At 35.2% G+C, this 17084-nt stretch overlaps 1 protein-coding gene across 5 annotated transcripts in view; it reads left to right on the forward strand.

Annotated features, from left to right (window-relative positions):
* Window positions 1-17084, forward strand: part of LOC135212719 (unconventional myosin-IXAa-like) — a 371838-nt gene that overhangs the window by 75506 nt on the left and 279248 nt on the right. For all 5 annotated transcript variants that reach the window (XM_064246413.1, XM_064246417.1, XM_064246414.1 and 2 more), the window contains exons 5-6: window positions 6003-6165; window positions 11526-11661. In XM_064246413.1, coding sequence (XP_064102483.1) covers window positions 6003-6165; window positions 11526-11661 — 299 coding nt within the window. The remainder of the gene's footprint in view (window positions 1-6002; window positions 6166-11525; window positions 11662-17084) is intronic.

The following is a 17084-nucleotide window of genomic DNA, read 5'->3' on the forward strand; positions in this document are numbered from 1 at the left end:
CATATAGCTTTTAATAAATCCAGCATCCCTTTCTCCCTTTCTGTACCTATTAATTTGATAATGCTGTCTTCACTTTGTATCCTGTATCTCCATCACTGGTCCCCCCCTTCCTCTGTGCTTCATATTTTCAGTATTAAAAATTGTTCAAAATACCCTCACCATCTTTTCTCATTGTCTCCATCCCTATACAATATATTTCCATCATTGTCCTAGTGACCCAATTTACCCACATCCTGTCTCTTCCTTTTCCTCAAGTTTGTAATCCTATAGATATCCTTATCTCCTTCTCTTGTTCCTAGTCTGTCATTCAACTTCCCTGTCACCCTTCCAATAGTCATACCTACCCTCCTTCGGTCTCTTTTTCCTCTTCTCTTAACCATTCCTATGCACCCTGTGCATACCTTACTTTCCCGTCCTTAAATGCTTTTGATTTTCTTTTAATTGATTCTTGCACCTCTCCATTCCACCACCACTTTTTTCTTCTCGACACTCCACATCTGCTGTCTCTTCCCACCAGTTCCTCTGTTTCCCCCACACATATGTCTCTCATGTCTGCCCAGATATTTTCCACTATTTCCCTGTCCAAATTCTACATTCCCCCTTTCCAGCCATCTCTCTCTCTCTCTCTCTCTCTCTCTCTCTCTCTCTCTCCTCTCTCTCTCTCTCTCTCTCGCTCTCATCTCTCTCTCCTCTCTCTCTCTCTTCGTCTACATCTCTCCTCTCTCTCTCTCTCTGTCTTAAATTGCTCCCCCTTTTCTCCTTTAAGGTCCCAAATCTTAATTGTAGATCTTCCTTTTCTCTTCTTGGGTTACCTACCTCATATTTTAAAATTCATCACCACCAACCTATGCTGTTTAACACACGCTTCTCCCAAGATCACTTTGGAGTTTGTCTCATTGCTTTAGTTGGCTCCTCTAACCAATATGTAATCTATTTGGCTTTGCACTCCTCCACTTTCTTAAGTTATCAAGTACTTATCTAACTTTTGAAACCATGTGTTCATACAGGCCAATTCAAAACTCTGAGCCATCTCCAATAAATAATCCCCATTTTCATTTCTAATTCCAAACCCATGGCCTCCGTGTACCTCCTCATACCCTCCTCATCTCTTTCCCACCCTGGCATTCATAATAGCTCCTATTATTAGTTTCTCCTCCTCTTTGGCTGTTCTAATGGCAGCCTGAAACTCCTGTCAAAAAAATTCTTTCTCTTGCTCTTGGCACCCCATTGAAGGAACGTATGCTGATATTATATTTACTACCTTGTCCCCTATTATTATTGGCATCTTTAAAAGCCTATCATTTACTCTTCACTTCCACTTTTTCCTTCCAGTTGTTACTATAATTCCAATTCCATTTCTTCCCTCTATTTCTTATCTCTTTAGTTCCATTTCCTTTCCACCTAGTCTCCTGCACCCACAAGAAATCTATTCTCCTTCATCACATTCACTATCTCCCTCAGTTTTCCTGTTAGAATACCAACGTTCCACATACCTGCTCTTATCTTCCATTCTTTCACTAACTTCTTTCGCTGCAGTCATGAACCCTGCGGTACCCCTCGGGCGTCGCTTACAGGGGACGCCCTAGCCACAGTCATATTCCTTAAAACATCAGGCAGTCTTACATTTTAGTAAAAGACTAGGCCCACTGCCAATAACTGTGGACAATGCTGCCTTGCAGTCTTACTTTTTAGTAAAAGGCTAGGCCCACTGCCAATTACTGTGTTTACTGTTGCCCTGCAGGTGGACTTATTTTTATTCAAAGGCTAAGCCCATCACCAATAACTGTGGTTGATGACAGCAAGGGCATACGGTCGTAAAAACCCCTTGCCAAACAATAAATCATGCCTGAAGAAACTCAATCTTGCCCGATAATTAGGATTGCTAATCAACCTAAATAAGTCTCAACCAATTCCCTCTTGGTCGATACTTTATTTAAGGATGATGATATATTCTCTGAATTTTCAGGTTTTCCCTCCTTACAGAGAATCTAAAATTGCCAGGAGAAAGTTTGGAGTTTCCCCTCGCTTCCCTCCTGCTCAGCCAGCGAGTGGATGAGTTTGTTGGGGACCCTGTCATCAGTAGAGAAGCTCATGCCTTTAGGGAGATTGCACACCATGCCACTAAACTTCTTCCTAAAGGCCAGTTGGAAAAGTTAGAATGCCAGATTCATTCGTCTTCCTCCTCATAGACAGCCAGATTTGTTCGTCTTTCCCATCACTTCCGAGATTAAGGAGGAACTTCAGTGGTGGCTAGAAGAAAACAGGTTTACAGTGGGAAAGTCACTATGCCCATTGAACCCTTCCCTAATATTATATTCAGACATCCAGCCAGGGTTGGGGAGCACTGTTGAACGGCAAGGAAGTTGCAGGGACATGTCTTCAACAGAGAAAAGTTTACATATCAATGTCAAGGAATTGAAATCAGTCCATCTAACTTCAATCATTCCCAATGATAGCACACAACAAGATAGTACCTGCTCATGCTGACAACATTACAGCAAGAGGCCGGAGATCTGTTTTGGGTGGTGAGCAACCAGACGATTATTCTCTTGATTCATCCAAGGAAAGTTAAACGTCCTTGCGGACAAAGTTGCCATAAGCAGGTTCTACCAACAGAGTGGACATTGAATCCACAAATATGCACTAACCTGTGGAAACAGTGGGATAAACCATCAATAGACCTGTTTGCAACTCCTTCTATATTGTTCGCCACTCCCGAACCCCCTGTCATGGGCAGCAGATGCCATGCTCCAGGACTGGTCAAATCTAGACATCCATGCCTTCCTTTCATTCATTATGGTGAGGGAGGTACTGAACAAATTTGTCTCCCACAACACCTCAATAATGTTAATAACTCCCTTCTGGCCACAGGAGTGGTTTCCAGACCTGCTCAGCCTTCTTGTGGCTTATCCAAGCTTATTACCTCAGAAAACAAGGCTTCTCAAACAGCCACATTTTCTGCGGTTTCATCAAGGATTATCTGCTCGCTCTGAGAGGCTTCAGACTGTCAGAGCAAAGGGAATTTCAAGAAAAATTGCAGAAATAATTGCTAAATGTAGGCAACAATCTTCAGGAAATATTTACCAAACAAAGTGATCAAATTTTAGAACATGGTGTAAAGAACATGATACTAATGCTTCTTATGAAACCACTGTAGCTAATACAGGTAGTCCCTGTTTATCAGTGTGGGTTCTGTTCTGACAGCTTGGTGATAAGGAAAAATTGCCGAAAATGGCTGATAACTGGAAATCAGCGCATTTCGACATTCTAGACAAAGCACATGAAACCTGATTGCCAATAACCAAGGACTGCCTTTATAGTGAATTTTTTATTTTATTTTATTCAAGGTCTTCGAAGAGATTAGCTACTTCAACCATTAGAGGGGGTGCAGCGATGCTGTCATCAGTTTTTAAACATAGAAGTGTAGATTTGTCATCAAACAAGATATTACAACAAAACAGAAAGAAGTATCTTCGGTAGCCTGGAATCTAGACATTGTTCTGAAATGCTTTCAGGCCCTCCTTTTGAGCCCCTAGAGTCCTTTCTTATGGGATCTCACAAGGAAGACAATATTTTTAGTGACCTTAGCTAGGGCCAAAAGGATAAGTGAAGTGCAAGCCTTTGATGAAAAGGTGGGATTTACTCAAGGCAACGCAGTTTGTTCTTTCACATTAGATTTTTCGGCTAAGAATGAGAACTCCTCTAAACCTTGGGCGCAATCTTTTCTGATCAAAAGTTTATGACATTCGGGGCTCAGAAGATCAGGAGAGAAACTTTTGCCGTAAGAGCACTAGAATATTATTTTGAAAGGATGAAAGGTTTCAGAGGTCCTTCTCAGAATTTGTGGTGTTCTGTTAAAAATCCCTTAGGTGCCTTATCCAAGAACACTTAGGCTTTCTTTTTAGAGGATTTGATTGTGGAATCACACTCAAGATTACAATAAGAAGTTTTCCCCCTATTAAAAGTTAAAGCCCATGATATATGGGCAGTAGCCACTTCACTGGTATTTAAGTGTTACCTCTCACTCTCCACTATTATGTATATTGGAAATGCAGATCAGTGTATGCCACAAATTATCTTTGAGATGTCGAAACAATTTATGATAAATTCAGTACGCTAGTGCATTCTCCCTTGCTGGCATGGTACTGGGTAATGAAGGATAGAAGTACCCTTCCTATTTACCTGTCTCCTCACCTTGATTAAGGTTGAGTCCATTCTGGGAAGCCTGGAGCTACTGTGTACTGGAGTGCTCTCCAGTCATTGTTTTTTTTATGGATGTGGTGAATTTTGGTGAAAGTTTTTAATTGTGGTGTAGGTGTGAATTCTGGTCTATTTGTACTGTGCCCAGGGCAAGGGCATTTACTTGTTTACTTGTTGAATTGTTAGCCTTGGCAACATACAAAATAATCAGACCAGAGGCAGTACCCTCCTGCTGCAGCTCTCTCATTAGATAAGGGTACAACAAATATTTTAAAATGCTAGCTAAATTACTAGTTCAAATAAATTTTTCCTATAAAGGTTTTGGATTAGTATACTACAGTGGTCCCCATGTATTCGGGGGGGGATGTATACCAGACCCCCCTGTGAATAGTTAGAACCCGCAAATAGTTGGAACCCTTATAAAAATGCTGAAAACTGCCTATTTTGTTAGTTAAAACTCAAGAAAAACCCACTAAAAATTTTTATACTTGGTTTTTAAATAGTTTTATCACAAAAAGTGCATTTCATGATGAAATTGATAAAAAGAAAAAAAAAAGGAATTTGTGGATATTTCTCATAGAAAAATAGCGCGAATGTATGAATTTTCCGCGAATATGCGGGAAAACGTTCCCAAGAGAAATTCATGAATGTGAGAGTCCGCGAATCCGGAGAACGCGAATACGAGGGGTCCACTGTATGTCCATAAATCCTACCAATTGTCATTGTGGCATTCACCTATGTAATCACTTGGTAAGTTACTTATATAAAGATTATATTTTTATAATGAAATGAGGTTTTACATATAGGCTACTTACCAAGTACTACAGGTAGTAGCAGGTTATTGGCGGACTTGGTTATCGGTGATCTGGTTTTATGGTGCTTGTCCAACACTGCATCATAATGCACCAATTTCCAGTTATCGGCATTGGTAAGAGTTATGGCGCCGATAAAAATGGATTTATTTCACCATCAGATAACTCTAGCATACAGTAGATTACATTGTATCACTGAGCAATGAGCACAGTCATCCACTTTGACTCATTCATTGCACAGTCAGATAACACTAGCTCAGTAGTTTATTGTTAAGTTCAAAATATTATTTTTACTTGAATGAGCCTGTCAGGTAACAAAATCCAACTAGTTGAGGTGCTACTGTATAGGTACAAATTAACCGCATGAAAATTTGTCCACTAACTGATTGCATCATACTCAACCATGGTTGATAGAATAAGATTAAAACAAGAAAAACATTCACTACGCAGATACACAATACTGGTAAAAAAATGAAAAAAGTCATGTAAGCTCATTTGAGAGAGAGAGAGAGAGAGAGAGAGAGAGAGAGAGAGAGAGAGAGAGAGAGAGAGAGAGAGAGAGAGAGATATTCTAATGAGTTGTTGCAATGATGGAGAGAGAGAGAGATATTCTAATGAGTTGTTGCAATGATGAAGAGAGAGAGAGAGAGAGAGAGATTCTAATGAGTTGTTGCAGTGATGGAGAGAGAGAGAGAGAGAAATTCTAATGAGTTGTTGCAGTGATGGAGAGAGAGAGAGAAATTCTAATGAGTTGTTGCAATGATGAGTGAATATTTATATATGAATAATTATTGAACTGCAATGCCTAAGATTGTTGAATTGAAGGGATATAACTCTAGATGGACCATATATTATATAGATCAGTGGCATGCTATGATATGCTTGTAAGAATACAGATTTTCTGGTGATTAAGCCTGTGAATGTAAAGCTGTTATGGTAGCAAGGTTTTTTTGTGCTTGATTTTTTACCTATTTCTCTTGTAAATTTCAGGGCATGTGTGCAAAAGTACCTGTTAGAAAAATCACGCATCTGCTCCCAAGCATATAATGAACGCAGTTATCATGTTTTTTATTACTTACTTGCGGGAGCATCTCCACAGGAACGTCAGGCATTACACCTGCTCAAACCCTCAGATTATCGCTACCTCAACCAGGCAAGTGGCTATAATTGTGTGATGTACATGTACTAGAATACAGCAGTATAATAAATTTTGTAAATATACTGGAGTAGAAACTTGTGGTAAGTTCATGTTCAGAGGATGTTGTGTAAAGTGGATTTACTGTAATTTTTAATGAGTTAGCATAAATGCTGGTTCAGATAGGCACTTCTGATTTCTAGAATCTTTGCTTTCAATTGAAAATATAAACTAATGCTGTACTAAGCGCATTTTTGTTTCTCTCACCATAAATCATTACAACTCAGTTATTTATTTATTGTAAAACTGAACTAATTACCTGTAAGGGATTGAAGATATTTCATTGTATGGAAAAGTTTAGCAAATTTTGTGTTATTTAATGACCAAGTGCTTGGGCTGGTTGACAGACATGGAAGCAGGGAGAGTTTGTATGTCAGATTCTTGGTTAGTAAGCTTAGGGAGTTGACAGTGCAGTTCCTTTAAAATCAGTAAGAACACCTCATGGGTTAGGCAGGTAGTTTTTGCTCACCTTTCATCCTTCGAGATGCTCTTGAGCACCTCCACCAAATTTCAACTGAAACAGTATTGGGATCTGTCTGCATTTTTTGTGAATATTTTTTGTTTTGAGTATTGGTTTTTAAAAGAAATTTGAGATTTTGTTTTGTCCAAGTAATTTAATAATTTCTCATGTCTTAAGTTAATGCATCATTCTGGGTTTCTGAGTGTATTTTGCTACAGGTGAGTTTTTGTTACCCCCTGGGAATTTCAAGGGTCCTGCATGTTGGTATTTAACCCTTAAACGCCGAAGCGGTAAAAAAAAAAATGTCTCCCGTGTGCCGGAGACGTTTCAGAGTGAGCGCGGAAGCGGAAAAAATATTTTTTTTCAAAAAATCACAGCGCGCTTAGTTTTCAAGATTAAGAGTTCATTTTTGACTCCTTTTTTTTTTCATTGGCTGAAGTTTAGTATGCAACCATCAGAAATGAAAAAATTTATCATTATCATATATAAATAATGCGATATATGATAGCACAAAAACAAAATTTCATATATAATTGTATTTAAATTGCGCTGTGTGCAAAACGGTTAAAGGTAACAAGTTACTTTTTTTTTTTTGTAATGTACACTAAATTGCGATCATTTTGGTATATAACACATTGTAAAACGATAAAAGCAACACAGAGAAAATATTATCACAAAATAATGCATGAATTCGTAACGCGCTGACGTAAACAAATAATTTTTTCAAAAATTCACCATAAATCTAAATATTGTCCTAGAGACTTCCAATTTCTTTCAAAATGAAGACAAATGATTGAATATTACTATACTGTAAGAATATTAGCTTACAAATGCAGTTTTTGACCATATCTGACGAGTTAAAGTTGACCGAATGTCGAATTTTTTTATATATATTTTTTTATATGCAATTATTTCGGAAATAAGAAAAGCTACTACTTTCAAATATTTTTTGTTTTATTCTACATGAAATTGCGCACATTTTCATATATAAAACTCTATGAAATGCCTAATATGAAACGGAGCAAATATTCCGAGAATGGGACTTACGCATTTCGGAGATTTGTGGCGGAGAATCCGCGCGCGGAGGGAAGGAAAGTTTTTTTAAAAAATTCACCATAAATTTAAATATTGTGCTAGAGACTTCGAATTTGTTTCACGATGAAGATAAATGACTGAATATTAGTAGACACTAAGAGTTTTATCTTACAATTGCGTTTTTCGACCATTTTGGTAGAGTCAAATTTGACTGAACGTGGTTTTTTTTTCTATTTATCGTGATTTATATGCAAATATTTCAAAAATGAAAAAAGCTACAGCCTTCAATTATTTTTTGTTGTATTCTACATGCAATTGCGCACATTTTCATATATAAAACTTTATGTAACGGCTAATTTAAAATGGTGCAAACATTACCACAATCGCACGTATGATTTTTTCGGAAGAGTTACCGCGCGGACGTAAAGAAAATGTTATTTTTTTCATAAATTCACCATAAATCGAAATATTGTGCTAGAGACTTCCAATTTGTTGCAAAATGAAGGTAAATGCTTGAATATTACTAGAATATAAGCGTTTTAGCTTACAATTGCGTTTTTCGACCATTTAGGTAGAGTCAAAGTTGACAGAAGGTTGAAAATTTGTCACTTATTATTTTTTATATGAAAATATTTCAAAATTGATAAAAGCTACAACCATGGGTTGTTTTTAGTTGTGTTGTGCATGAAATTGCGCACATTTTCATATATAAAACTTTATATAACGGCTAATTTAAAATGGTGCAAACATTACCACAATCGCATTTATGATTTTTTTCGGAAGAGTTACCGCGAGGACGTAAGGAAAAAGTTTTTTTATAAATTCACCATAAATCGAAATATTGTGCTAGAGACTTCCAATTAGTTGCAAAATTAAGGTAAATGATTGAATATTACTAAAATATAAGAGTTTTAGCTTACAATTGCGTTTTTCGACCATTTCGGTAGAGTCAAAGTTGACCGAAGGTTGAAATTTTGGCACTTATCGTTATTTATATGAAAATATCTCAAAATTAATAAAAGCTACAATCATGAGTATTTTTTTTGCTGTATTCTACATAAAAATGCGCACATTTTCATATATAATACTACGTATAACGGCTAATTTAAAATGGTAAAAAAATTATGTCAAAGTGACGAAATAATTTCCGAGATGTGTCACAGATACTTTTTAGTGCGGCAAGAAAGAAATTCGCGCTTGCGCGCCTGCGTAACGATTGTAAACAAAACAACACCTTGATCCGTGAACTCCCAGCATCCCCCAAGGCGCGTGATTCAAGAGTTTTCGGCTGGTAGGCATAAAAGTATTTTTCAGAGAATTTAAAAAAAAACTTTTGTAGGCGACGAAAAATACGTCCAGTCGGCACCCGAGAGACAAAAAATGTCGACGTAAAATACGTCCAGTCGGCGTTTAAGGGTTAAATGGAAATGATGATGCTGATGAAGTAACCAAAAGCTGCCACCACTAAAACCAGATCAAATGTAGTCATTTCATTCCAGTGGTACCATTTATTAATCATCTCTAAATAAATGACTTATGTAGCAATGAATTTAGTGAAAATCCAGAACAGATCACACCAATGGTTGTATAGTGGCCTTCTTCAAACCAAAAATAGTGCCTGTTAAATTAGTTTATTTTTCTTTGAATTGACCATATTCTTTTGACCCATGGATACTTTATTAATGAATGGTGTACATGACCCAATCCCTGCGTGAAGGCCAACACTGACATTTAAATTTGTGCCAACAGGAACTGTTGAGTTTTAAATAATTAAAAAAAACAAATTTGATTTTTCTATTTTATGCCTGAAATGTAGGTTAATGCTTTCCTTTTTTATGGTGGTTAAATGGGGTGCTGATTTTTTTGACATTCCTTATGGACTTCACAAAGGGAACCAGGCCCAGTCTTGTGCATTCATTGTTCATCACAGCTTCCAACCACCAAGTCTTGATGGACAGTGAAATTTCAGTAGTTCTTGTGACTTTTTATTCAAAGACACCGCTGCTTTTTGGGTTACCGTGTCCTACTCTTGATCCAAAATAGTTGGCAGAGTGACTCATATTTTGTAAAGGTATTGTCAAAAGAAAATCTCTAGCCCCCTACTACTTCTCCTGGTTTACCAAACATTTTCATTTGCATGCTGGAGGGAGTATTCTTTGTTTTTACTGGAAGTGTTACCAAACAGGTTTGTAACAGGCTGTTCTAGACAAAAAGGTTGATTCTTACAAGTTCAAAAGTTCTGAAGGTCTCATTTGAGAATGTTCTCTCGAAGATTTTGAAATAGCTATAGCATCACCAAGATGAATAGAGTACATGGAGTTCCTGTTGTATCTGTTGTAATAGGTTGCTTTGTCTAAAGGTTTATCTTTTACCAAAGAATTAATGATAAAGACCCAATTTGTTATGAGTTTGATGTCAAAACAGCTAATCACAACCCCGGTAATCATTCATTGCTTTATTTTTATGGATGAGGAAATTCAAGTAGCTCAAACTTGCATCATTCATGATGTGAGGCTTCTGCAGTGTTTGGTCAGACTTTTGTATGATGTCTGCTTCATCCCCACTGTCTGTAATACCAGAAGATAAAAAATTTCCTAAGTGTAAGGAGAAGGGTACTTTTTCCTTGATCGGTGGTTCATTGCTTCTTCTCCTGTGGGTTGCTCCATTATTGGTTTCCCTAGAAATGTCTGTTGTTCAAGCTTGATATGCATGTTGGGGAGATGCCAGTGAACATGTTGATGCAGGCAGTAGATGCCAGTTAGCATGTCAAAGGAGACTTGGAGATGTCAGGGAACTTGCAGGTTGTTGCAGATGCCATTAAAGCTGGAATTACATTACATATGAGTGATTCCAATCTTGATTCTTGGGCATTCTGTTAGTATTGTTAAAAGATGTGTCATCTTGGGATCAATTAGTACCATTTTGACCAATTCTTTTCATAATTTGGTGATTTATATGCGTAACCCTTAAGCTACTCTCAGCTCTTGGCTTATTTTTTAACCCGTTTACAGCTGGCTTTAGAAGATTATCCTATTGTTAAGACTGCAGGTTTGTTAACTATGAAAGATACAGATTGATTAAAAATTTGTCATATTTCACTGGCTGGGTCACTGGGTTTATAGTGCAGATTGTCAGACCACAAAAAGCTTCTCAAGATGGACATGTATGAAGATTGTAGAGGAAATCATTCAGTTAGAATTTATGGATCTAAAAAGTAGAACTACACATACCTGTTGATGTTTTCTACTGTGATTCTCATTGAGGTGAATGGTAGGTGAAGAGATCAGAGGTCAGTTGTTTTCCTTTGAATAAATGTTTGTGTTATAAAGCAATTGGAGACCACTGAGCTGCATTGCTAGACTTTCATCAGTATTATACTTCCTGAATGATAGTTGATGATAATTGGAACAAATTGGAGTAATTTGACACCCAATTAGGAAGAGACTAAAGGGAAGGATGGACGGTATAAGGGTAGAAAGCAGTGTAGCTGCAAGGCACATTTTAAATAAATCCTTAGAAGAAGGTTTTTATTAAAACAAGATTATAATTTGTGTGTGCATAGTATGTAAAAGTAATTTCTGTGTTCCATACCAAGGCATTTTGTATTTGTCTGGAATTTAGTGTTCTTAGCCTCTGTGTGGTACACTTTTGTGTTCTTCAGGCATAATTCAGGAGAGCTTTGATAGATATGACTTTGACATTACACAGCAAAGGTGGATCTCTCTCATTAAGATATTTTATTGAGGATAGTTTTTGTCCATACATACATATATTTCAAGTACATAAAGTATTTTACACTATAAAATTTTTTTCTTTCCCACAGAGCAAATGCTATACCATAGAGGGCTGTGATGAGCAGTTTGAATTCGTTCGGTTAAAGCAATCCATGGAGATGGTGGGGTTTACTCCAGAGAAGCAGCATCGCCTCTTTGCAGTTTTATCTGCAGTTCTTTTATTAGGTATGCAGAGATTTTGTTTCAGATATTTGTTGATCTTAGTATATTAACTACTATGATGGGAGGACTTTCAGTATGTACAAATACTATAAGGAATGCCATTCATTCAGACAAAAGCATTCATTGAGAGACTGATGTTATTTGAAGAATGATATTATTTTGGATGTGAAGTGAAGATGGATCTACTTGTTTTTATAATTTTCCTCCTTAAACATTTTATTACTGATAACAATTAAACTTTTGTCAGGTTTGGAGAGAGAGAGAGAGAGAGAGAGAGAGAGAGAGAGAATGCTTATATATCAGGGATGTCCTTTTTTATTAGAAAATGTTTTTATGTATTTTGTATTCAGTTTAGAAGAAAAATCTACTTCAAAACATATTACACATTCTTTATATCTTTTCAAAGGCTTTTGATAATATGTATTACTTTGTTTTTACACAAACCTATTGCTTACAATAAGCCTCATTCTATGGCAAGTGAAATCCCAGTCACTTATATCTTAATCAGAAAGAAATGCAGTAAGGGATAGAACTATAAAATAAGAGCCAGTCACAAGGATAAAAGCATTGAAACTGGAGAATTAAGAAGTCATAAAGGTGTACATATTAGAAAAAGTGTTAACAAATATAGCATCAAAAACTAGTTGATGGGAATCACTGAAAGGCGGTATAAAATAAGTCATAGAATTTTTGGGTATGATATTAAGGAAGGGTTCTAAAGAGAGGGGGCTTCAGTGGAATCAAGAATTACAAAGGGTTATAGAAGAAGAGAGCAGAGTTGTGAGGAATGGAATCAGAATCTTGAAACTGTAGAGGAGATGGAGAGGTAATTCACGATGACAAAGTGGCTGGAGAAGGAAGTAAAAATTGTATTGGTGGTAAAGTACAGTATAAATATTATGAAAATTTGGTAATGCAAAGTTGAAAATATAGAAATGATAGAATGATTGAGGTAGAATTGGGAAAGCCTGTGAAAAAATTAACTGGAGCATGTTGGCATATTCGAGGAAGTAAAAATAGAGAACTTAGTAGTTTAAGGTGTTAGAAAAGGCCTCGGGGAAGATGAAAAATGCTAAAACCCTAGGATCATCCTGAGTCACAAGTGACTTAATAAAAGCAGGAGAACTGGATATCCATGGACATAGTAGAATACATGAAAACCTCATATATGAAGAGATAGGGCTAGGGGAGTGGGAAAAGAACCATGTAGTAATGTTCTACAAATTGCAAGTGTGCAAGAAATTTGGTAATGTTATACAAATTGAAGTTGTGCATGAATTGTTGAAATTACTAAGGAATAAACTATGTAACACACTATCGAATATTGGAAAAGTTGCTGGAGGAAAGGCTGAGAAAATTGTTGAAATTGATAATTGTCAACTTGGCATCATGCCATAGAGATCAGCAACAGAATCATTCCTCGTGACAAGTCAGCTACAGGAACAGTACTGCTCAAGTTTGAAAGAGATTATATCACATATTGGTTGAACTTTAAAAGTCGTTTGACTGAGTACCAAGACTAATAAAGAAAAGGGCACAACAAAGTAAGTGGGGACCAGAAAGGCTAATTAAGCAAGAATTGTTTCTATTATCATTAAACAAGATTAAAGTAAAGACAGTGGCAGAGCTATCAGAAGACCAAGAGATAAATGTGTGTGCCCATCAAGGATCAGTCTGAGCCCATTGTTATGTATTGTAGCAATGGAATTACTGTATTTACCGTCATTGAAGATGTATTTTTCCTAATGTAAGTCTTAGGAATTTTAGAGGCAGTGGGTTACATTTTTCATTGGCCTGTCTTAACTCCAGATGAAGAATATCTTTGCTAGGAAATAATCAGAATGCCTGTGTATAACTTTGGAATGAAGTTATGTATTATTCTTATTTAAGTAATAAAACAAAAAATATTAAAAACAAAATCATTAAAAACAAAAAAGTATGTGTAGTTGAAGATTGACTCCTGTATTGGCAAGTTATGGTGGACATGGTAACAAACAAATAGTAACTTGAGTGTTGTATATCAACAGTATATGATATTTTTGGCCTTCTAAATATGTGATATATATATATATATATATATATATATATATAGATATATATATATATATATATATATATATATATATCTATATATATATATTTATCTTTATCAGTCATTATGTACAGATAAATGATCATATATAACTATTGAAAATTGTAGTTAGGTACTTATTCACTATTGTATGCAGTAAGATTTTCCTCTCTATTTTCATAACTACTTACCATACTACAATGTAGTTTTAGATGCTTTTCAGACTTCTTACAGACTTCAGGTATACTTGCATGCACATGTGTACACGGCATGACCAGGAAGTGTTTTTAATTACCTGATATAGGGCAGTCTGTATCATGCCATTTTTTTTTTTTTATAAAATTTTCATTTTAAAGGTTGCCAATAATCATTCAGCATTTGTAAATATTTTCTGGAATTATCATGGAGTAACCTTAATATCATTGCACCATTTTTATTTCACTTGTAGTAACAGTATTTTTATATTGCTATAGATTAGTAGAGTTTTACTTAATTTACCACAGGACAGGACTTTTGTCTCTTTCTGTGTAATTAGGTCTTTTTTTCTACTGTCTTGAAGTATATTCAACTAAAGTGGAATGATTGCTGACTAATCTGTAATATTTTAGGGGGAGACTTGTCATGATATGCCAATTGTCCTTACGTAGGCTAGTTAATTTTAATCTAATTTCAAAGTGGCATCTTTATGGATTAGTAAAGGGTTTTAGGTGCTATAAATATTATAGAAACAAAATATTCCTGGAATTTTTTTGTTTTACCTATGTAGCTTCTGTGTAATCAACTAGGAATCATACCTGATGTCACAGAAACAACATTACAAAAGTGCTGTCATTTAGAATTAAAGTATTTCTTTCAATATTTCCAATGATCTTAGCACTAAATCATCTGATTACATTTTGTATTTAACAGACTCTAAGTTAGAAGTTTTTTCATATAATTATAATGTATGTTAGTGTTTTATGTTTATTAGATTAAGTACTATATGTTAAATGACAAAAGCTAAAGATATCAGGCTTATTTTTTTAAAATTAAACTATAACTTTTCGCTAGTTTTAACTGTAGTAAATGGTTTCTATGTATGTCATTATGTTAAGTGTGTTGTATTTTAAAGGCGTATTTTTATTATACGATGATTTATAAAAATATGGAAGTTCGTAATAGTAATCGCATAACAAAATTCCAAAAATTTGAGGATTATAACTGTAATTATTGTAAATGGTGTAATGTTAGAGAATTTCAATTTCTTAGCAAATTTCAAAGCAATAATCAAATCCAAATTATCCACAATCTTTAAACATCAGGCAGTGTTTTCAGATTAACTGAGGGATGCATAACTTCAAGGGTATCAAACACAGTTGTTTATTGCACAGTCATTCATATTAAAAGAGTAATGGAGCAGTTTTATTTATCAGCATTGTAAGATGTATTGGTAAATCAGCTTATCAACTGTAAATAAAGCAATCCTCACATCTTTTAATTACCATTTTGAAGTTTGTGTGTGTGTGATTTATGAAATTTTAATTTTTAGTCTATTTTGATGTTTATTATATTAATTTTTCTCAGTAAGACATTTTTCAATATATAGGTAATGGTAGTACGTCTATACAGTGGTACCTTGGTTCACGAACTGAATTCATTTGAGGACGCTGTTCATGACTCAAAAATTTGTAACCTGAATGAACTTTCCCCATTTAAAATAATGTAAAAACAAATAATTCATTCAAACCTCAGAAACACTTTATTTTCTTTCCATTTTATTATGGTTTTCTTTCTGGCACAAAGTTATGCTTTACTTCACTTCATCCAATAATATTGTATTTATGTTCATATTACTATTGTATTATAAAATACAAAGAGCAGTGTTTTGATTTGCAAATCGGCAGAGGGCGATTGCGAGTTAAGTTTATTTTGCTGTATTCAACTCATATCAGAGTGATTTTCTTGCTTCTAGTTAGCATAAGTGAATCTCTAGATACTCTATTGATATGGGACAAGGTTATTTAACGTTATACGAAGTGTTTTCAGGTTGAGTATGACTTTAATACGTATCATTGCCAACGAAATTTAGCTATTTTTTTCATCAGTAGATGGCACTAGTTTATTTTGTTAAAAAAAGATCAATAGATTGCATTTGATATTTTCACTTAATTTCATCAGAATACTAGGAGCTTCACATGTTTATTTTTTATTGGAGTGAAAACAGTAAAATGTGTTCTTTCATACCAGATAGTTTTGATTAAGATTTGTTTCTCTCAAATTTTGTTTACGGTCGAGTTTGATGGTTGCAGCAGTTTCATCCATGTTTCCAGTGCATGATAAAAGTCGTTAGTAGATGAACATTCTTTCCTCAGCTTCAGCTACAACTTGCAGCTTACATTTAGAGTGTATGCCCTTGCCGATCTTTTCTCCATAGCAAATAAGGATATAGTAATGTGAAAATACATCAGTCCTATTCTACTTAATATAATTTGTAACAAAAGTACGGTAATTTTTTATCATACGATGGTTGAAATGCAAGCAAACTGCTGTTGTTATTGTATTTGGTTATTCGTAGCATATCAGCTGTTTCTGGCTATATGTGTTTATGCAACAAGTAATACGATACTCCTTTTTCAGTATACTATTTCTTCACGAAAGGAGTAAATAATTAACATTAGATAGACCATGTAACAGTAAAAAAAAACATTTTGAAAAGCGTTCGGTACTTCCAATGAACCCTTTCTGGGGATGTTTGTGTGTTTGTGGCTTGAAGCCCGGATTGCAAACTGGAACAAAAAATTTTTGAATATTGATTCATAACTCAATTTGTTCGTAAACAGGACTGTTTGTGAGCCTAGGTCCCACTGTACTTTGCTTCCATTTAGTACCTTGATTTATTTCAGTAGTATTTGCTTTTATTTTTTGTATAAATTACATTTTAGTAGTATTTTGTTAGTATTTTACTTTTCTGTAGTAAGAAAATTTTGAAATACCTATTTCCACATTTTCAAAATAAGTAAGCAAAATCGTATTGTTACCCAAAGATATGAATAAAAATGTGTCTGGATCAGCTATGTTTTGCTGCAGGTAATTTGGCCACAAAAGCACGGGGTTTTTGAAAATTTTTGTTTTCCTATCCAATATCTAGCAAGTGTTAAAAATATTAGTCGTGTGGTCAGTATTATCATATGCTGATATCCCCTCCCATTAAACTAAGCACTAAACACTGCTAGCTTTAAATTTTTATCTCTCAGGTCCCACCAGATCTGTTAGTTCCTTGATGGAGAAAAAATCCGAATTTAGTATTAAAAAGTGCTAGATGGTTAAATGCCTCCAGGATGCTTTCAAAGCTCACACACCACAATTGTTACTCAAC

The sequence above is a fragment of the Macrobrachium nipponense genome, chromosome 41 (assembly GCF_015104395.2).
Source record: "Macrobrachium nipponense isolate FS-2020 chromosome 41, ASM1510439v2, whole genome shotgun sequence".
NCBI classification, from domain to species: domain Eukaryota; kingdom Metazoa; phylum Arthropoda; class Malacostraca; order Decapoda; family Palaemonidae; genus Macrobrachium; species Macrobrachium nipponense.